This window comes from Armigeres subalbatus, chromosome 2 (assembly GCF_024139115.2).
Source record: "Armigeres subalbatus isolate Guangzhou_Male chromosome 2, GZ_Asu_2, whole genome shotgun sequence".
Taxonomy (NCBI): domain Eukaryota; kingdom Metazoa; phylum Arthropoda; class Insecta; order Diptera; family Culicidae; genus Armigeres; species Armigeres subalbatus.
The window spans coordinates 49,851,116-49,873,214 of record NC_085140.1 but is presented as its reverse complement, the minus strand read 5'-3'; the positions used below and the strand labels follow the sequence as shown (position 1 = coordinate 49,873,214).

The window sequence follows — 22,099 nt, the reverse complement described above, 5'->3', positions numbered from 1 at the left end:
TAACTAAACCAAATGGTTTTAGCGAAATACCAGCGTGCTGATAAGAAACATTTTCAAATTTTCATTGTAAATCAATAGTTACTTGATAACTTTCAAGTGTTTCGCAATTTTAACACAACATTGATTTTGTTTCACGAGACAATGAAGTTGTGCTAAATATTCCTTTTTTACTGTTGAAACTATTCTCATCGAGCTGTTGGAAGGTGCAAAATTTGAAATAGGAAAGAAAGGGTTAAGCAGGTTGAGTCAACTCACCTAATGTAACTCTATTCGTAGGATAAGTTAAACCCTTTTTGCCATAAAAAAAGTATAAGCACACGAATTTCCGGTTTGCCAACGTAAGTACGCTTGGAGGAAATGACGGATATCTCGTCCGTGGATTCATAAAGAGTTGCACCCTAATTAACGACGATTAGCGCAATTTTGCGATGAGCGTACGCAAGAGCTTCTCCGGTGGACGCTCTTATGGGAAAATCTTGTAGTCGACGGTGGGGTATGAAAGCTGAGGTGGATTCGATTCATGATTCGGTCTAGGACATTTTCGGATTAGAAATTGTTTTGACGTCCTTGGTCATAAAATTATCATCGTTTCGATGCGCGCACCACGAGTAGTCTGCTGTCTCCAAAGTCTGGCTAGCCAATCCCACAGGTAGGGTAAAAGATGTATTTTGGACCACCAAGAGGAATTTGCACTCAGGGTCTGTCTCATTTGGAGAATCAAACTTAAAAGTGACAGTTCGAAAATTAAAAAATCACCCCGTTATAAGAATGGCTGGTGCTACCCAGCAATTCCAATAGAACATCGATGGAAAATTATTCGATATCTGTCAAAAGTAATCTTGCTCTGCGAGCAGGGTTATTCGATAATTATTGAAAAGTCACTTTTAAGTTTAATTTCAGTTTAATTATCCAATTGAGACAGACCCTCAGTGGTCCAAAATATGAGCCATCAAACTGGTGGCCCAAAATACCTCCCTTACCCTATTACGCAAATACAGCACGACAAACAAAGTTTGCTTTTGAAATTTAAGAGAAAAGACAGGTAAGAATTTACTTATGTTGAATGATTTACTAATATTACAATATATACAATAATACATTTTCTCTATCGGGTTTCACAATTGTATTACAAAAATGTTTTCTATTGTTTTGTGCGACTATTAAAAGAATTAATATTGTTCATTCAAATGAATATTATGAGAATTACAACCTATGCATTCCATCCCATACATCCAAAATTGAAATCAATGCGTCTACACACCGAACAACAATAATTACTAAAACAAATATACTAAAAAAACTACAGTAGACTATCACTTCTTGTAGACAATTCGATCGTGTTTTTTCCTACAATTATGATGGACCTATCGTGCCATAATTTCTCCCAGAACACCCTTAGCTGCTGCCGGAGGACCTCTAATTTTTCTTCCGTGATTCGCAAAGGCAGCATCAGTTCCAGCTGCGTGGGGTAGAAATTGTCCGGATTGTGCTCAATAGCACTTAACATTTGCTCCGCATCGAAGTCTTTTAGTATCGAAGGATTTTGCCTTAGTTTAACCACTAGCGATCGACGCGTGAAATTCTTAAAAATTGCAATCAAACCCTCCTTCGTGAGCCTATGGTTGAATGATGCGTTCAGGCTTCTTAATTTATCAGCTGTACTTTGCAACGAACACATGATTGCGCTTAGATCCGAGTCGGTCAAGTCACAGCATTGCAGGTCCAGCGATTGCAGCATGTCGAAGTTGTTGGTTTTAAATACTACGATAAGGGCAGGTGTGAAATCCGGCAGCAAGCCCAATGCCCTGAGGTTTAGCTCGGTGGTGATCCTTGTGTTCAGCTTGGTCAAAAGAAACTCGATGGACGACTTGTTGAGTTTGTTTTCCGATACGTCGAACACATGGAGGTTAGCGATGTCGACAGGTGGAGTCGAGAAAGTGAGGTTCCTGATGGCTGTGGATACTAGCCGAAGAATTTTCAACTGCTTAAGCTGCCGTGTCAGTGGGCTCAGCACAGATAAGCATGAGTCCTGAAGCGGATTTCTACTGAGGTCCAGCTCAGTTAACCGCGATTGGTCGTTCAGCGCTTGCAAGAAGTACAATCCGTTGTAAGTGATTGCGTTCAACGATAAGTTTAGTGTCATTAAGTGATTAATGTTGGGCAGCCTCCTGCCGAGATCAACAAGCATGGTATCGGTGATTTTGTTATGTGAGAGATTAAGATCCTGAAGACGATCATCAGTGGAAAGCGCTCGGAAGAGGATATCCCATTGTGGGGTTTGGCCTTCAAATATGTCCCCTCTGACTGCGAATCGGCCGTTTATATTCATATATTTGAGAGTTTCCAAAAGGTCGAATATGGGATCTAGAATGGATTAAGATCAATTTACTAAATCGAATATACAATATGTTCTATGTACTGTACTGCCCCTATTCGAATAAGCGGCTCATGTCAGTTTTCTTCAATTTGAGAAATATGTATGCCGTTGAAATTTTCAAACTTGTTTTACATGGAGAAATACAAAAAATCTAATAAATCGATTAAACCTGTAATCATTCTGACAATTTGGCATAATATCCTTTATCTGTATACATTGCTATGGAACTATTAAATGGACCATAATTACATTGATGTTTTGTGCGAGAGTGTATCAAAATCTGGAATGTGACTGTTATGCGAATAAATAGCAAGATGAGACAACACAAGTGGGTTTTAATTTTCAAATTTCTAGAACAAAGCCTATTATTTTATCAGTTTTTCTTAAAGATAAGTTCATTTTAAGCTTATTTCTGAAAGAAAATCAAAATCGTCAAAAATCGACATGGGACTCTTATGCGAATCGCGGCAGTGTAGCTTGGACCGACTTGTTGACGTAGGACTATGAAGAGGAAACTAGGAACGTCTTATTGTATCGTTATTTACTTTAAGCCGAAATCTAATTATAGGTTACTTTTTTTATCGCACAATATTATGTGAAATTATTCTCTGCCATATCAATTGCCTTTGTTGCATTTAATTGAACTTTATAACCAATTTCCTGATCGATAGAGTGACGATAGTGTATTTTTTCATATATTTTTGTTGAAACCCCCAATTAAATTTCATATATAATGCGCTATCTTATGCAACAATCGATTGAGCTAAAACTTTCAAAGAATGTTTCTCTCACACAAAGATACAGTCAACTTTCTACATCTCGATATCTCTCCCTATGTCGAAGGTTTTCTCGGTGGTCCTTTCAATCTATATACATATTGGCTTTCTACATCTCAATAACCTGCCTATCTCGATATCTCGTTTAGTATTACATCCCCACTGGGACATTGCCGCCTCGCAGCTTTATTAAGCACTTCCACAGTTGTTAACTGCGAGGTTTCTAAGCCAAGTAACCATGTTTGCATTCGTATATCTTGAGGCTAACACGATGATACATGTATGCCCAGCCAAGTCGAGACAATTTTCAAGTCGAAAATTGCCTACACCGGCGCCGGGAATCGAACGCCACCTTCAGTATCGCGCATCTTACCGCACGGCTAAGGAAGATTTTTATTCTAGTACCCATTTCAATTTTCCTTCTATTCCACCTGATGAACTTATACTCACCAAATAAAAAATTACGGGAATAGAGGTGAAAAAAAGAAATTGCTTCCATTCCTCGATCTCTCCTTATCTCGATGGTCCCTTTAATGTCGATATGTGGAGAGGCGACAGTAATATCACAGACAAACAGGATAGGTTCAGCATGGAGAAAACCTTTGCGAGATTGGATCAGATCTGAGGCAGATTCAGTCATACTCAATAACCTATTTGTGACAGCAGGGCCGGATTTAGGGGGGGGGGTGGCCCCGGGCCCCCACAAATCTTATGTACCAAAACCCTAGGATAGGATGTGCCAATTAGTCATTAAAAATCGTACCGATTTTCTGTCAAAATCGTACCGGTTGCTGATTGGGTGAAAATGACAATCGACTACTTAGATCGACGGCATCATATTTTCAAAAGGACAGCTTATTGTTGTTACCTTGGACGTGTTGCTGGTTTATTAAATAGAAATTTATGACAAATTCAAAAGTTTGTTTTTTGAATTTATTGGTTAAATGAATTTGTGCTAGACTGCATATTATGTATGCATGATTCTCAAGGGTTATGCTAATTTAAAACACTCGATTTGAAGCATTATTAACCAACTTTTTACCCATTTCGCTGTAAAACTCATCTAATTCCATGTAAAAACTTTTTGCTGATAGTACGTAGCATCTTTTATTACGAAAAATGGAAGAAATGAACGAGAAAACATGATTTTTTAATATATATTATTCGGCGGATTTTGCATAAAAAATATTCGGAAGCACTGGACACCACCTCGTCGAAGCAATCGACTGAGGAAACAACAAGGCAGTCGCAATTAGATTGTTACATCATATCCTAACCAAAACCAATCTTTTTTGTACATTTTGGGGACCCCACATACTGTCGGCCCCGGGGCCCCCTTCCGGATAAATCCGGCCCTGCATGACAGCATGTTGCATGTAATGCACCGACGGTGGTTAATATCGGTGGCAATAAAATGGGTCGAAGGTAGTTGAAGTATAGCTTTACATCACAGTATGGATAGAAGTTTTGCTGGAACGTTGTTCCCATCAGCTAGTATTTTTAGTTTTTTATGCCAACATTTTTTTTTCTCACTCAAATACACCTTTGTTTCCAATCCGAGGAAAGGTTTTCGGGAGAGTTAGGTACGCTCTGGGGGAGAAGGCGGAGCACTGAATCCCTACCCCGACATGTGCTGGTTCTAAAATGTAAACAACAGTGTTAATATTCTTTACCACCTTTTTGTTATGGCGAGGCAATTTTTAGGCACACTTTTGTTTTCGATATTTTATCAAAATTAAACACTCAATCATGCAGCAATATAACGATGTGGTATGCTTAAGATACCTGCTTGATTAAAGGGACTCGAAAAAGAATTTATTTGCAGTAACTAACCGAATATAAAAATGTTCGCATTAACGATTGCGCCCTAACACTGGTTCTAAGCTTCGATGCAGAGTACACGACATGGGCGTAGCCAAGGGTGGGCAGGGGGCGCGTCGCTTCTAACTTGTGGAAAGATTGCACGGGTACTGAAATGGATTCCCTTAAACATGTGCACTTTACGATCCAATCATATACAGAAATTGGTGGTTGAAATTCAAAAGATTCCCAAAACTTATTAGGGCATCCAGGAGCCATAATATATGAAAGTTCAAAACAACTCGAAACATTCCGGACTCAAAAATTCTCCTTGAAATCCTTCTAGAAGCTCCCCTGGGAACTTCTGAATTCCTCCGGAAAGTAATCCACAAATTCCTCTGAAAATCGTTCGAAAATCCTTCTCATGTAATTGCAATTCCTCCTTATCTAGAAACCCATTGGCGTAACTACAGCGGGGCTAGGGGGGGCTATAGCCCCACCTAGAACTAAATTAGCCCCCCCTAGAATTTTTGCCACCATGCATGAATATTGTACTTATCTAGCTCTCTGATCATTTGGCGTATCTGCCAGGTATGAGTTTTCTTCATTCACATCTCCCTTTATACGAAACATTGAATCTATTTTAACAAACTTTCGAACTTCGAACAATATTGTTATATCTTAAGACAGGAATGTTAAACACGAAAAATAGTACGCTCTCTTGATTCTCCAGCGAAGTAATGCTGATTGAATGAATAATAGAAGCAACAGACTAAGAAAACAAATACAATTTCTGAAATTTTGATTGGATAAAGAAAGTTCTAGAGGCATACTGAACTGTCTGTAGGTCTTTATATCGACATAGCATAAAATGTTGGAAAATTGTCTAAGGAACACAGGATGCTTAGCTTATCGGCATATTTCTAAAAAATCCTGGTTTAAAATTAGTTTTCTCAGCAAGTATTTATTATTTAAACATTTTAAAGTTTTTACAGAGTTTTGCGAGTATATTAAATTAAATCTAGCGTGTGCCTTTCTGAAAGAATTATCAAAAGAATCCTTCCAGAAAAGTGAGAGCCTAATACTACGTATCATATGTCTATATCGATCGAGATATTTTGAAAGCATTTCTTTCTGTAACTTTGAATGGTAATTTGGGGGATTTTTCTGCTATTTCCAGAAAATCAATTAAAAGATTCCAGAAAGGCAAAATCTTGAGTTTTCAAGAAGAGGTAACAAGCATTTAAATGAGAAAGAAATTTTGAGTCCTTTCGGATGGATAAAACTCCACAGGCGTTTTACTACCCAACAAACAATTTAAGTTGAATAAGCTAGTTTTTTAGCCGAACAAGCCGGCGAAAAAAGCAATTTATCAGCCTCCAATGCTTGTTGGGTAAGCTCATATGTCTTTGTAATCGCATTAAGTTTTTCTGGAATCTGACGACAGAAAATTTATCACTCACATTCAACCTCCTATGAAATGATGGTTCTGAGACGAACCGACAATGCGCTTTTTCAATCACAGGCAAAATCATAATTGTGAAAGAAAATTTCTTTTGTCTACTCTGACATCAACGTAGATATATTTCTCTTGAGTACTGCTACTTTCGGCAACGGCCAGCGCATATTCTAATCCATTGTTTTTAATTGTTGGGGAAAATCTTAAAGAGTTCGACGATCGATTGATACCATAATCTCGAAAATCGGTACTTTTCGGGAAGGTCTCAAATTTGAATATGCAGAATTACCTCACTATCTTCGCAAAGGACGTACTCCAACGTCAAAAATTAGCCCCCCCTAGAATTTTTCTTAGTTACGACAATGTAAGAAACCCCCACTAATTTTTGTTAGGAAATTCACGAGGAAATTCCTTGAAGATTTCTTTTCTTCTCTCCAAGATTTACTTCTAGATATTTCTTCGGTTATTCTCTCTTCAGGAAAAATCCGGCATTTCCTTCAGGCATGCATTCCAGAGTTCCGTCAAGAATACATACGGAATTTCTTCCCAAAATTCTACCAGAAGTTTCTTCAAAAATTCATGACGGAAATCCTCCGATATTTCACTTGTAAATCTATAAGAAATTCCTTCGGAAATTCTTCTAGGAACTTCTCCGGGCATTCCTCTCGGAACTCTTCCCTTAATTCCTCCGGGATTACTTCCAGGAAATTTTCCGGGAATACCTCCAAACATTCAATAACGAAATCATCTAGCATTCCAATCTGGAATTCTTTTAGCAATTACTTCAGAATATCCTTCAAGAAATCTTCTAGAAATATCTTCATGAATTTCTCCTGGAATTCGTCCAAGTATTTCCCCAGAAATTCTTACAGGTATTTTTTCGGGAGTTTCTTCAGGTACTTCTCCAGGAATTCCTTCAGGAATTTTCCCGGGAGATTTTCCGCGGAAGTGTACTAGAATTCCTTCCGGACTTCACTCGGAATTTACTCGGATATCTGCCAAGAGTTCTTCCAGAAATTTCTTCGGAACAATCCGCAGGGATTTTCTTCAGCAATTCATCTGGGAATTTCTGCATTAATTCCTCCTGGTATTTTTCTGGGAATTCCTTCAGATATTTTTTCGGAAATTCCTTTAGGAACTTCTCTAAGAATTATTTCAGGACTTCCATGTGGGAATTCCTCCGGAAGTGCTTGTGGGAGTTCCTCCGGGAGTTCTTCCAGGAGTTTTCCAAGAAATTCTCCGGTAATACCTCCAGGAACTTTACAGGGAATTCCTGGACGATATTTGGCAGGAATTTCACGGGAAATGGGATTTCGGAAGTTCCTTCAGAAATATTTTTTCTCTTCCTCTAAGGTATTCCACCGGATATTTCTCTGAAGTTCCACCAGTAGTTCCTTCGGGAATTCAATCAGGCTTTCTTCCAGGAATTCATTTAGCATTTCTTTAGGCATTTATCTACAAATTCCTCCAGAAGTTCCTCGGAGAATTTCTCTGGGAGTTCTTACGGGAATTCCTCCGGGAGGTTATTTTAAGAATTCTTCCAGGAGTTCCTCCTGGAATTCTTACGGAAGTTCCTTTGGGAGTTCATCCTAGAATTCTTACGAGAGTTCCTCCAGGATTTCCTGCGGAAATCCTTCCTGTAGTTCTTCAATAAATTCCTCCAGAAGTTCCACCGGCAGTTCCTCCGAGAATTCCTCTAATAATTTCGCCGGAAATTCCTATAGAAAATCCCCCGGGAGTTCCTCCGGAAATTACTCTGGGAGTTCCTGCCGGTGAAACTCCCGGAGGGATTCTCTTAGAAACTGCTGGTGGATCTCCCGGAGGAATTCCCGAAGGAACTACCGGAGGTGGAGGAATTTCAGGAGGAACTCCTAGAAGAATTCCTAGAGGACCTCCCGGATGAGCTCCCAGAGAAACTATCGGAAGAACTTCTGGAGGAATTTCCAGCTTAATTTCTGAAAAAAGCCTAAATGATTTCCTGAAAAAAGCCTGATTAATTTCCTGGAATAGCTTCTGGTGGAACTTCCGGAGGAACTTCCGGAGGAATTTCGGAGAAGGAAGAATTTCCTGGGAAACTCCCGGGAGAATTTTCAAAGGAACCCCGGGGAAACTAACAGAAGCATTCTCGGAAACAAGAGAATTCATCTTATAGACAAATCTCGTCTAGCTGAAACCTTTGTTGGGGTTTGTAGCTGGACCATCATCATCATCAGAGGACCTCCCGGAGAATTCCCTGAGGAGCTCGCAGAGAAATTCTCAGAGGAGCTTCTGGTGGAAAATCTATATAAATTCCTGAAGAAGCCTAAATAAATTCCAATTCTGCCGAAATCCCCGGAAGAATTTTCAGAGGAACTGCCGATAGAACTACCGGAATTATTTCTCGGAGGAAATCCTAGAGAAATTGGAAATGCCGGTGGAACTCCTGGAGGATCTCCCAGTGGAAATCTTGAAGTTTCCACCGGAATTCTTTTAGGATTTCATTGCGAATTAATCTAGGAATTCCTCCGAAAATTCCATTGTTGGTTTCATTTTCGGTATAATTTCTATATAAATTTCCGGTGGAATTCCTGGAGAAATTCTTTGAAATTTTCACAAGAAATTATTCGAAACAATTCACTGAAAATTTTATGGAATTTACACAAGAAAATGAAATTCTCAGGAATGTTTACTGACAATTCTGCGGAATTTCCACGGAATATTCTTATTCTTAAAATTTATTCGAATTATTGCAGAGAATCCTGCAGAACTTATAAAGAAGTTCGTGAAGATTTTCTTGGAGTAAATCTAGACCAACATTTGAAAAGGGCGTAACAGCCAAAAAATATTTCTTCTGATTCTTTATCTACATATATAGCTTTATATGTAGACGAAAAATCAGAAGGAATAAATTTTGGCTGTTACGCCCTTTTCAAATGTTGGTCTAGAAATAATGGTGGAATTTTCGGATCAATTCCCGGCAAAAATTTATGGTGGAATTCCCGAAGACACTGCCGAATAAGTTGCTGTAGGCATTCCTAAAGAATCCCTGATAGAGTTTCGGATAGAATGCCAGGAGCAATTGTCGAAGGAATTCCTGGAGAAAGCTTGCATATTGATTTTTCTGCCTATTTTATAATAAATACTATTTCAGAGAGGATTTGTTTAGAAATTCAGATGTATGGTTCTAGTTTTCTTAAACTTATGGAAGAATGCATAAGACAAGACTTATGGAAGAATGCAGGATTTTTATAATAATTGTTATAGCCGATTTTATATTCTTTCTGAATACTAAGTTCGTTAATATTTTTCTCACTTTATTTAAAAATATCTGATGAGCAATAAATCACGCATTTTTAAATCCATTATTGTTTTAATCATTATTGTTTCGATTTGGTTTGGATTTGGTTTTATGTGTTAATATTCATGTGTTATTATTCATGTATTTTTATAAAACTACTATAATACTACGGTTTAGAAAAAAGTTGGCGCCCCCCTTCTCGAAATCCTGGCTACGCCCATGGTACACGAGCTTTGTTCGCCAGTGACAGGCGTATGGGGCCCTTGGGTACGCTGCATATTCTTCTTCTTCTTCTTTCTTGTCGGTCCTGCTTGCTGCAGACACCTGAGGGATGGCACCAGCGTATGCTAAATCGCCAACGAAGTACGCTGCATATTGCACGGCGCTACTACCAAAGTGCAAGTAAAATTACATTAGATTATTTATAAATTCCACCCCGTGAAACGAGCGCATGCTACGATGCGTAATAAAGCGTCTCGTTTCATTTTTGATTTGCGGTGGCTCGGCTTGATCGTAATTAATGATGAATGATTCAATTTCAGCGGCTGTCCGGTTGTGTCTTACATATTTTACTTCGGTCGGTTCCGCAGGACCAAATTTCCGTAGCGAAATTTAAAAGTGATGGACTATAATATCAGAGGATGTTAGTATATTGTCGGCGCAGCACCAAATTAAAACTCGGAAGTCGGGACTTTTGTCTGTCAAACTAATTGATGCGTTGTTTAGCGCATCTTCAGGCGAATCCAGCACACTATTTCCGAAGTTGGGTAAGTTGCCTGTATCTGGAGAAAAATCCAACTTTGGTATAAACAGCGTTACTAACTTTGTTCCGGATGGACAATATTATGCATCTCGAGATAAAATAGAATACTGCGGCTTCCTGCGGGTTGCTTCTCATGTAATCGCAGCGGTCACTAAACACGACAGAGTTAATGAAAATCTTACCCGCCGTATGCACTTGCCATGATAAACACTCTCCATGTACTCTGTGACTTCGGTTACATCTCACTCAAGATGCATTTATTGGGGGGTGTTCTGACTTGTCAATATCCCCAACTCAGCCATCTTGGATTTTTGTATAGAATTTATGCTCGTTTATTTACGTTTTGCACTGAAAATGTATGTTTCTCCCCCGCGCTGGTTATTCACTTCTACTGACGAAGTCATGTAACCTGTACTTAAAAAAATCTTGATCTCACTAATACAATAGAACACTGCTGTCATTTGGCGAAAAGCACGTGGTTTTGTTTTGAGCGGGAAAATTCTGGCTATCTTTTAACACGGCGGCTATCTTGACGTTTACCTTGGCAGTCGAGCCTGCGACCGTAAGACCGCCGCCGTAATGGAACGTACACACGGTCAAGCAGTTTGTAGGATAAGCATCGAATTATAAAATAATAATAAAAATAATAATAAAAATAATAATAACTGAATAATAAATTCTGTAAAGTCGAATTTTCAAAAGAATATTCAATCCGTGTTCTTATTTCGATATATCGTAAGCTATCAGAAATTGGAATCGCCCAATTCTATTTTGTGTAAATGTCAAAACAACAACAAAAAAAGAGGGAAAACCGAACAACAAATACATTGTTGCATGCATGTGCGACGCTACAAATTTTGCAGACAGGGGGTATAAATACAAGTGCGCATGCCATACTTCGCTCACTTTTTCGACGGACGCGTAAGCAGACGGAAGCAGCCAACAGCCAGCAGCCCAGAAGATAAATTGGTAAAAGAGACGGCACTCCAGGCCCGCAGTGGCCTCGCTCTCTCTGGTTCATCATCAGCGTAAACAGGCGGAAGCAGCCCAGCAGATTACTGGTCAAGGGACCAACTGGTAAAAGAGACGGCACTCCAGGCCCGCAGTGGCCTCGCTCTCTCTGGTTCATCATCAGCGTAAACAGGCGGAAGCAGCCCAGCAGATTACTGGTCAAGGGACCAACTGGTAAAAGAGACGGCACTCCAGGCCCCCAGTGGCCTCGCTCTCTCTAGTTCATCATCAGCGTAAACAGACGGAAGCAACCCAACAGATTACTGGTCAAGGGACCAACTGGTAAAAGAGACGGCACTCCAGGCCCGCAGTGGCCTCGCTCTCTCTAGTTCATCATCAGCGTAAACAGACGGAAGCAACCCAACAGATTACTGGTCAAGGGACCAACTGGTAAAAGAGACGGCACTCCAGGCCCGCAGTGGTCTCGCTCTCTCTAGTTCATCATCAGCGTAAACAGACGGAAGCAACCCAACAGATTACTGGTCAAGGGACCAACTGGTAAAAGAGACGGCACTCCAGGCCCGCAATGGTCTCGCTCTCTCTGGTTCATCATCAGCGTAGATAGACGGAAGCAGCCCAGCAGATTATTGGTCAAGGGACCAACTGGTAAAAAAGAGACGGCACTCCAGGCCCGCAGTGGCCTCGCTCTCTCTTGTTCATCATCAGCGTAAACAGACGGAAGCAGCCCAGCAGATTACTGGTCAAAGGACCAACTGGTAAAAGAGACGGCACTCCAGGCCCGCAGTGGCCTCGCTCTCTCTGGTTCATCATCAGCGTAGATAGACGGAAGCAGCCCAGCAGATTACTGGTCAAGGGACCAACTGGTAAAAAAAGAGACGGCACTCCAGGCCCCCAGTGGCCTCGCTCTCTCTGGTTCATCATCAGCGTAGATAGACGGAAGCAGCCCAGCAGATTATTGGTCAAGGGACCAACTGGTAAAAGAGACGGCACTCCAGGCCCGCAGTGGTCTCGCTCTCTCTAGTTCATCATCAGCGTAAACAGACGGAAGCAACCCAACAGATTACTGGTCAAGGGACCAACTGGTAAAAGAGACGGCACTCCAGGCCCGCAGTGGCCTCGCTCTCTCTGGTTCATCATCAGCGTAAACAGACGGAAGCAGCCCAGCAGATTACTGATCAAGGGACCAACTGGTAAAAGAGACGGCACTCCAGGCCCGCAGTGGCCTCGCTCTCTCTGGTTCATCATCAGCGTAAACAGACGGAAGCAGCCCAGCAGATTACTGGTCAAAGGACCAACTGGTAAAAGAGACGGCACTCCAGGCCCGCAGTGGCCTCGCTCTCTCTGGTTCATCATCAGCGTAGATAGACGGAAGCAGCCCAGCAGATTACTGGTCAAGGGACCAACTGGTAAAAAAAGAGACGGCACTCCAGGCCCCCAGTGGCCTTGCTCTCTCTGGATCAACATCAGCGTAAACAGACGGAAGCAGCCCAGCAGATTACCAGTCAAGGGACCAACTGGTAAAAGAGACGGCACTCCAGGCCCCCAGTGGCCTCGCTCTCTCTGGTTCATCATCAGCGTAGATAGACGGAAGCAGCCCAGCAGATTATTGGTCAAGGGACCAACTGGTAAAAGAGACGGCACTCCAGGCCCGCAGTGGTCTCGCTCTCTCTGGTTTATCAGCAGCACCCGCAAGAAACGGCTCTTCAGGCCCGCAGTGGTCTCGCTCTCTCTATGCATTCACCTGCAGCATCGTCAAGAATGGACGGTCTAGATTGGACTGTAGAAAATATGGCGGGTCGCGACAATGGCGCAGCTATCGACCCATCTGCTCCCACAAAGTAAGTATTAAAAAAAAGAGTTAAAAAAAAATAAAATAAAAAAAAAAGCGGGCTCTGATGGAGGAAGGTAGAGTTTAGCTTTAATTGAAAGGGGCTCCTGTGGGAAAGCACCCGTTAGTTTTGCATCCGGTTGTTAATACGGAGTGCAGCATGCTCTGATGGAAATAGGCAGAGTATTGCTAAATAAGGGGTTTCGGTGGAGATAGACGGAACGCCCAATAAGTTTGCATCCAGTATACGGAGTGCAGCATGCTCTGATGGAGAAAGGCAGAGTATTGCATAACTAAAAGATCCGTTGAATACATACGGAGCTACCATATAATCACATAAAAGAGGCTAATAATGTTTTGTTTTCCTGTTGTGTTGCAGGAAGACCTCGAAGAAACAGATTATGCGCGAATTGAAGGAAGCCATCGAGAAGAATAATACCTTGCGTGAACAAGTTGTGCGACTCACGCCTGGTACTGAGCAGAGTTTCGGTAATGGGTTACAAGAAGCATGCTCCAGTACAGTTCGTGAAGATTCCCTATTACTTTCGACAATTAACAACTGGACGTTGGGTACTCTTAACATACCGGAGTGCGTTCCGTCAACAGGCGAGACTGAGATAGACAAGCAAGCATTTGAATATTGGAAAGAAATACTTGTCTCCTCTCTCCAGCTAGTTAATGCTGTGGATGAACACACGAAATTCGGCGTGTTCAAAATAAAATCGGGCCCAAAGTTACGAGAAATGTTTCAAGCTACAGCTACTGTCGCGGGAATGCCTGACGAGAAGACCCAACCTTTTTCTAATGCTATGGCTCGCCTGGATGGATATTATGGGTCAAGAACGTACACCCTTTCCCAAAGGGGGAAACTCATGATGATGACCCAATCGGAAACGGAAAGCAGCATTAACTTCGTTCGTCGTGTTGGAGCAGCAGCGAAATTGTGTAACTATGGCCCGGATGAAGAAATGGAAGCCGTAGTGAGAGTTATCACCAAAAACGCTATTGATGCAAGAGTAAGAGTACTTGCGCATCGTAACTGGGTGAGACAAGGGTCAATGAAGGACCTTATTGACCTTGTACGCGATCGGGAAATGGAAAGAAGCAATGAAGAGGAATTCCATAAAACTCGCAGCAAAAGAGAAACATTGAAAGTATCAGCAGTTTCTCATCAAGACCGATCGGAACGTCGTGAAGTTTACAGCCAGAATTGGTTCCCAAGAGGACGCCAACGTGGATTTCGGCGTAATGGACGAGGTAATGGAAGAAGTGAACGTGCTATTATGCGAGGTAGTTTCCGCTCACAAGCGTCTACGAGTTGTTGGCGTTGTGGAAGCGCTTTTCACCGGGCCACGGCGTGTTTCGCAATAGAAAAGGAATGCCGTATTTGTGGTCGATTGGGACATATTGCTCGAGCATGTGATTCGCGAGGCTATTTGAATCAGTCGGGAAATCAAACTAGAGGACAAAAGCGGTATGCGGACCAAGAGGAATCAGGCACTGAGAAGAAAGTTGCGGCGATTGAAGATGCCACAACAGAGTCGTTCGAAACTAAGGTACGCGAGGATGAAGATTTGGAGTAAATTCTAATACTCATATTTTTTAAGTTGTATTGAATTTGAACTAATGTTTTGTTAATAAATGAATCATTCATATTAATATTAATAAAGGAATACATATTACAGATGTCGACTTTTGGAAAACTGCAGTCCTCTCAAGCTGAATTATATTCTACATCTCATGTCCAAGCTTCTCCCAAGTCATCTGGAAATGAAGTAGTCAATCAAAACAGTGCAACACTTGAAGCGGAAGTGGCAGGTATTAAGGTTGAGTTTTTGATAGATTCCGGATCCCATGTCAATACTATAACTAAAAAGACGTTTGATAGAATGTTGTCAAACGAGACAGCCGCATCCAAATTACTTACGTTATGCTATTCAACCGATAAACGTTTGAAAGCATACGCAACAACTGGTCAGATACATGTAATTGCCCATTTTTTCGCTGAGCTCTCCGTATCGAAGGACAGACCAATGTTTGTAGAGAAGTTTTACGTCGTGGATGAGATAAGAGCACTTCTAGGGTTCAACACAGCCATTAGGTATTGTGTCCTTGATGTTGGGTTAGACGTTCCAATTCGCTCTGATCGTATGGTTTCAAAACAATGTGGCCTGAGTTCAGTTTATTGTACACAAGAAGTATCAGTAACTGCCGAATTTCCGAAATTCAATATACCAGCCGTTTCCCTAAAGTACGACAAAGAGATGCCTCCTGCTCGAAATGTTTACACCCATATTCCAGCAGCATTCAAGGAGGCTACAAAGCAGAAGCTCCAAGATCTTCTGGCAAGTGGCATAATTGAGGAAGTTACACAGGATATGGACCGTTCATTTTGTTCGTCGCTATTAGTGGTACCGAAAGGCAGGAATGATATACGGCTTGTCATAGATCTTCGAGGACCGAATCGGTGTATTTATCGTACTCCTTTTAGAATGCCTACTTTTGAGTCGATAATAATGGAGTTACACGGAGCTCAGTGGTTTTCCACAATAGATCTCACGAGTGCATTTCATCACATTGAGCTTAATGAGGATTCGCGTCATCTTACCAATTTTTTCGCTGGAGATGGCCTATACAGATACCGGAGACTACCTTTCGGGCTTACAAATGCTCCGGACATTTTCCAAGAAGCACTCCAAACCATCGTACTGGCAGGGTGCGAAGGTGTAGTCAATTATTTGGACGATGTCATGATTTTCGGAAATACAAAAGCCGAGCACGATGCAAATTTAGCAAGAGTATTGGAGTGTTTTAAAAACCACAACGTTAGGATCAACGAAGCAAAGTGTGCATTTGGCAAACGATCGGTTGACTTTCTTGGATTTGTCGTTTCTAATGAAGGTTGGAAAATAGAAGATGAGAAAATCATTGCTATAAAGAATTTCAGAACCCCGGAAACATTGGCAGAAGTGAAAAGTTTCCTCGGGTTGATAAATTTTATTGAAAAGTTTATTCCACATCGTGCAGACAAAACTTGGAGACTTCGTATGTTGGCCAAAGCAGACAAATTTTACTGGAATCAGGCACTGGAAGATGAGTTCGAATACTTTAGAACAAAAGCTTGGAAAACTATTAAAACATTAGGATATTTCAATAGACAAGACCAAACGGAGCTTTACGTTGACGCCTCTCCTCATGGTCTAGGCGCAGTTCTACTACAGCTTGATGAGCAATCTAACCCAAGAGTGATTGCTTGTGCTTCAAAATCCTTGACGGATACGGAGCGGAAGTATCCACAAACTCAAAAAGAGGCACTAGCGATGGTGTGGGGAATCGAGAGATTTTCCATGTACCTCATGAGCATATACTTCACGGTCAGAACTGATGCCCAATCAAATGAGTTTATTTTCGGAGGACTGCATAGGATTGGAAAACGAGCGGTAACCCGAGCCGAATCGTGGGCGCTACGACTACAACCGTATAATTTCCAAGTGTGCGGTGTGCCAGGAGAAATGAATGTTGCAGATGCGCTCTCAAGATTGGTTAATCAGTCACAAGCAACTAAATCATTTGATGACATAACGGAGGAGAAACATTTGTTAAATTTCATAGATGCTGGTGCCATAGAAATCAGTTGGGACGAAATTGAACTACACTCAGAAGACGACGACGAATTGGCAAAAGTAAAAACAGCGATCGAAACAGATTACTGGGAAATTGGTTTGAAAAAGTACGAATCAGAAGCAAAGGAACTGACAACCATGGGTAGTATGGTATTTAAAGGAGATAAAATCGTTCTCCCTGAGACGTTGAGACTCAAAGCAATAAAATCTGCGCACAAAGGACACATGGGGGTTGGATCGACTAAGAGGATATTGAGACAACATTTCTGGTGGCCAGGAATAAGCAAATCAGTTGAGGAATTCATTAAGAAATGTGAGACATGTTTATTGCTGTCAAAGAAAAATCCTCCCATTCCACTCAGCAGTAGAGAACTTCCCAACGGCCCATGGGAAATACTCCAAATAGATTTTTTTACGGATAAAGCGTTTGGATTTGGAGAGTTCCTCGTGGTTGTGGATATTTACTCAAGGTATCTTCATGTTCTGGAAATGCGACACATTGACGCCGAATCGACCATCGCGGCATTGAACAAAATTTTCGCTATTTGGGGCTATCCACTAGTCCTACAAAGTGACAACGGTCCCCCGTTTCAAAGCGATACATTCGTTAAGTCCTGGGAGAATAGAGGAATAAAGGTGCGGAAGTCAATACCATTGAGCCCTCAATCCAATGGGGCTGTTGAGCGCCAAAATAAAGGGATAAAGAAAGCATTAGCAGCCTGCAGAATAGATAACATGAACTGGAAAACTGCCCTGAATAATTACATTCACATGCATAACAAAGTACGGCCATTAACTAGACTCGGAGTAACTCCATTCGAGTTACTAGTTGGCTGGAAGCATAGGGGATTCTTTCCGAGCCTGTGGAAAGCCGACAGCCAACTAGAATTGGATCGTGAAGAAATCAGAGAAAATGATGCGCATGCTAAGCTTGAGAGTAAGAAATATGCAGATCTTCGTAGAGGAGCCAAACAATCAGATCTGGTTGTTGGAGACAAAGTTGTCTTAGTACAATCAAAGCGAACAAAATCAGATCCCACATTCGGGGCGGAAAAGTTCACTGTAATTGCCAGAGATGGGGCTAAGTTAATTGTGAAAAGCGATCGTGGTGTAGTATATACTAGAAACGTGGCAGACGCCAAACGATCTGTCGATAACGAAGGATTCAATTTTACGCGGCAAAACCATAGTCAGACAAAAGCTGATGCACAAACCTCTTCGACAGATGGGACGTTGCAAGGTTCTGATAAACAACTTGCTGCTCATAATCACAATTCAACAAGATCAGATAAAAATTGCTCCGAAACAGGTACATGTATAGTTATCATACACAACTTATTGTTAATACGGTATCTTATCTTCTGAACAGACGGAACTTCTTATGGGCATGGATTGAACTATCAGCAAGACCCTGAACATCCAGTATACTCACGACCAACTCGAACCAGAAGAGTGCCCGACAAGCTGAAAGATATGTTTTTGTTTAACGTATATCAATAAGACAGTGACTGGCATAATCCTGGGTAGGATATCACATATTAAAACAAGCAGAAACAATTTCATAATAAACTAATTTTGCTTTCTTTGTACAGATAAAACAAATGGACATACATCGATTGAAGACACGTATAAACCAATGAGGCACAATTTGAAATGCAGCAGTTGGACAACATATTTTTTTTTCTTCTCTCCTTTCTATCCATTTTGATAAGCATATACTACTTAAGAGTAGAGGTGAGATGAGATGTAGGATAAGCATCGAATTATAAAATAATAATAAAAATAATAATAAAAATAATAATAACTGAATAATAAATTCTGTAAAGTCGAATTTTCAAAAGAATATTCAATCCGTGTTCTTATTTCGATATATCGTAAGCTATCAGAAATTGGAATCGCCCAATTCTATTTTGTGTAAATGTCAAAACAACAACAAAAAAAGAGGGAAAACCGAACAACAAATACATTGTTGCATGCATGTGCGACGCTACAAATTTTGCAGACAGGGGGTATAAATACAAGTGCGCATGCCATACTTCGCTCACTTTTTCGACGGACGCGTAAGCAGACGGAAGCAGCCAACAGCCAGCAGCCCAGAAGATAAATTGGTAAAAGAGACGGCACTCCAGGCCCGCAGTGGCCTCGCTCTCTCTGGTTCATCATCAGCGTAAACAGGCGGAAGCAGCCCAGCAGATTACTGGTCAAGGGACCAACTGGTAAAAGAGACGGCACTCCAGGCCCCCAGTGGCCTCGCTCTCTCTAGTTCATCATCAGCGTAAACAGGCGGAAGCAGCCCAGCAGATTACTGGTCAAGGGACCAACTGGTAAAAGAGACGGCACTCCAGGCCCCCAGTGGCCTCGCTCTCTCTAGTTCATCATCAGCGTAAACAGACGGAAGCAACCCAACAGATTACTGGTCAAGGGACCAACTGGTAAAAGAGACGGCACTCCAGGCCCGCAGTGGCCTCGCTCTCTCTAGTTCATCATCAGCGTAAACAGACGGAAGCAACCCAACAGATTACTGGTCAAGGGACCAACTGGTAAAAGAGACGGCACTCCAGGCCCGCAGTGGCCTCGCTCTCTCTAGTTCATCATCAGCGTAAACAGACGGAAGCAACCCAACAGATTACTGGTCAAGGGACCAACTGGTAAAAGAGACGGCACTCCAGGCCCGCAGTGGTCTCGCTCTCTCTGGTTCATCATCAGCGTAGATAGACGGAAGCAGCCCAGCAGATTATTGGTCAAGGGACCAACTGGTAAAAGAGACGGCACTCCAGGCCCCCAGTGGCCTCGCTCTCTCTAGTTCATCATCAGCGTAAACAGACGGAAGCAACCCAACAGATTACTGGTCAAGGGACCAACTGGTAAAAGAGACGGCACTCCAGGCCCGCAGTGGTCTCGCTCTCTCTGGTTCATCATCAGCGTAGATAGACGGAAGCAGCCCAGCAGATTATTGGTCAAGGGACCAACTGGTAAAAAAGAGACGGCACTCCAGGCCCGCAGTGGCCTCGCTCTCTCTTGTTCATCATCAGCGTAAACAGACGGAAGCAGCCCAGCAGATTACTGGTCAAAGGACCAACTGGTAAAAGAGACGGCACTCCAGGCCCGCAGTGGCCTCGCTCTCTCTGGTTCATCATCAGCGTAGATAGACGGAAGCAGCCCAGCAGATTACTGGTCAAGGGACCAACTGGTAAAAAAAAGAGACGGCACTCCAGGCCCCCAGTGGCCTTGCTCTCTCTGGATCAACATCAGCGTAAACAGACGGAAGCAGCCCAGCAGATTACCAGTCAAGGGACCAACTGGTAAAAGAGACGGCACTCCAGGCCCCCAGTGGCCTCGCTCTCTCTGGTTCATCATCAGCGTAGATAGACGGAAGCAGCCCAGCAGATTATTGGTCAAGGGACCAACTGGTAAAAGAGACGGCACTCCAGGCCCGCAGTGGTCTCGCTCTCTCTGGTTTATCAGCAGCACCCGCAAGAAACGGCTCTTCAGGCCCGCAGTGGTCTCGCTCTCTCTATGCATTCACCTGCAGCATCGTCAAGAATGGACGGTCTAGATTGGACTGTAGAAAATATGGCGGGTCGCGACAATTGACTCCACCTCTCGTTTATTCAAACATCCATCAAGTTTTACCAACAGCGGCACGAACAATCAATTTATTCGACCAACAATATCACACACGAACGACCGATGCACCAACTCGAGCACCAACCACAAAAAAAATATATGGGGGTTTGCGCAACTTCACTACAAATGTTCAAACATGTTCGGCGAACCTTGACTTTACCCCCGACAACTCAAACCAAAATCAAACCGTTTTAATTTTTTCCAACCGAGCCGCCAACTGTCAAATGGTTGTTCGAACAACTTCACACACGTTCAAACAAAGCAGCAACCGAAGCGATTTCTTGCATAAGACCTAAAAAAAGATAAGCGCGACAATAGCTGAACGAGACGTGCAGACGTATTTCCGACTGCGCTCTTGGAAAGTTAAAAGATCGATTTCAGTGGTTAAAGTTCGATTCCGTGCGTGCCGCGTCGCGCCACGTCGCGTCAATGAGGCGATAAAAATACTTTTCGTATTGACTATTCGAGTTTCCCGGTGAAACCATCATTCGAAAAGGTACACGGCTTTTGCCGCAAGATTCTCGGCCTGAAGAAAGCAGAAGTATTGAGACTACAGTGCCACAGGTGAACAGTGAACAGTGTGTGTTCGTCAAGGTTGATAACCTGGCGCTCGCACAACGAATAGAGCTAGAACATGATGAGAAGCATGAAGTGGAGCACGGGGGATGAAATACAAGCTTCGCATCACCATGGAAGATGGATGAAACGTCCCGGAAGAAAAGATCGTTCAATTTTTGAGTGCGTTTGGTGAAGTGTTTTCGCTACGAGAGCTAACATGGGGAGATGGGTTCGAGTTCGGTGGAACACCGCTCGGCATTTGGTCGGCCCGAATGCTAGTAGAGATGTCGTAAAATCCCGATTTATCGATTAGTTACTAATCGATTACTCTTGATTCTTGTCGATTATTGAATCGATTAATCATTGTATAGTAATCGATACAAAATTAATCGATTATCACAACGATGAATCGATTAATCGAAGTAATCGATTAATTTGCGACATCTCTAAATGCTAGTCCATCGAAACACGATCGATCGATAGACAGCAGGCCTACATTGTTTACAAGAGACAGATCGTCTCTTGTAAATATTGCAAAGAGCAAGAGCAAGTCCAGAACAAAAAGCTGCTAGTTCAGAAGAGCTATGCGAACGTGGCGAACGACAACCACCGAGGAGGCGAACGGTGCAAAATCCCCGAGCGCCTAAACGGTTTATCAGCGTTCTGTCGTTCTACCACCAGCATCGCTGGAGGCTTTCCCCGAGCTGCCCCGGCCGTCGAGTCAGACCGAACCGTCTGGCTCAATAAACCCAATTGCAAGCCAGCCGACTGCGTCCATTGCGCGAACGGTGCAAACACAACCCGTTGCAAACAGATCGTCGTCGTTGCGCACACAACCACAGACCGCTGAAGTGGTCTTGGTTGACATATTCAAAAAGCCAGCAAACGCGTTGCGATCGAAAGACCGAGCCACCGGCAACGACACGGACGATTCGTCCACATCGACGAGAAGTAGCCGAAGCCGAGGACGCCCGCCCGGCAAGAAACAGCGATGCCACGACGGTGACGAAGAGCAGGATGTGGACTTTCTTCCGTAAAT

The 22,099-nt window shown here is 42.5% G+C and overlaps 1 protein-coding gene across 1 annotated transcript in view; it reads right to left on the bottom strand.

Annotated features, from left to right (window-relative positions):
- Positions 1-1,049: 1,049 nt before the first annotated feature.
- Positions 1,050-22,099, bottom strand: part of LOC134218562 (tonsoku-like protein) — a 38,588-nt gene continuing 17,538 nt past the window's right edge. The window contains exon 5 of the mRNA XM_062697708.1: positions 1,050-2,364. Within this exon, the coding sequence (XP_062553692.1) occupies positions 1,301-2,364 (1,064 nt within the window). The 3' untranslated portion in view covers positions 1,050-1,300. The remainder of the gene's footprint in view (positions 2,365-22,099) is intronic.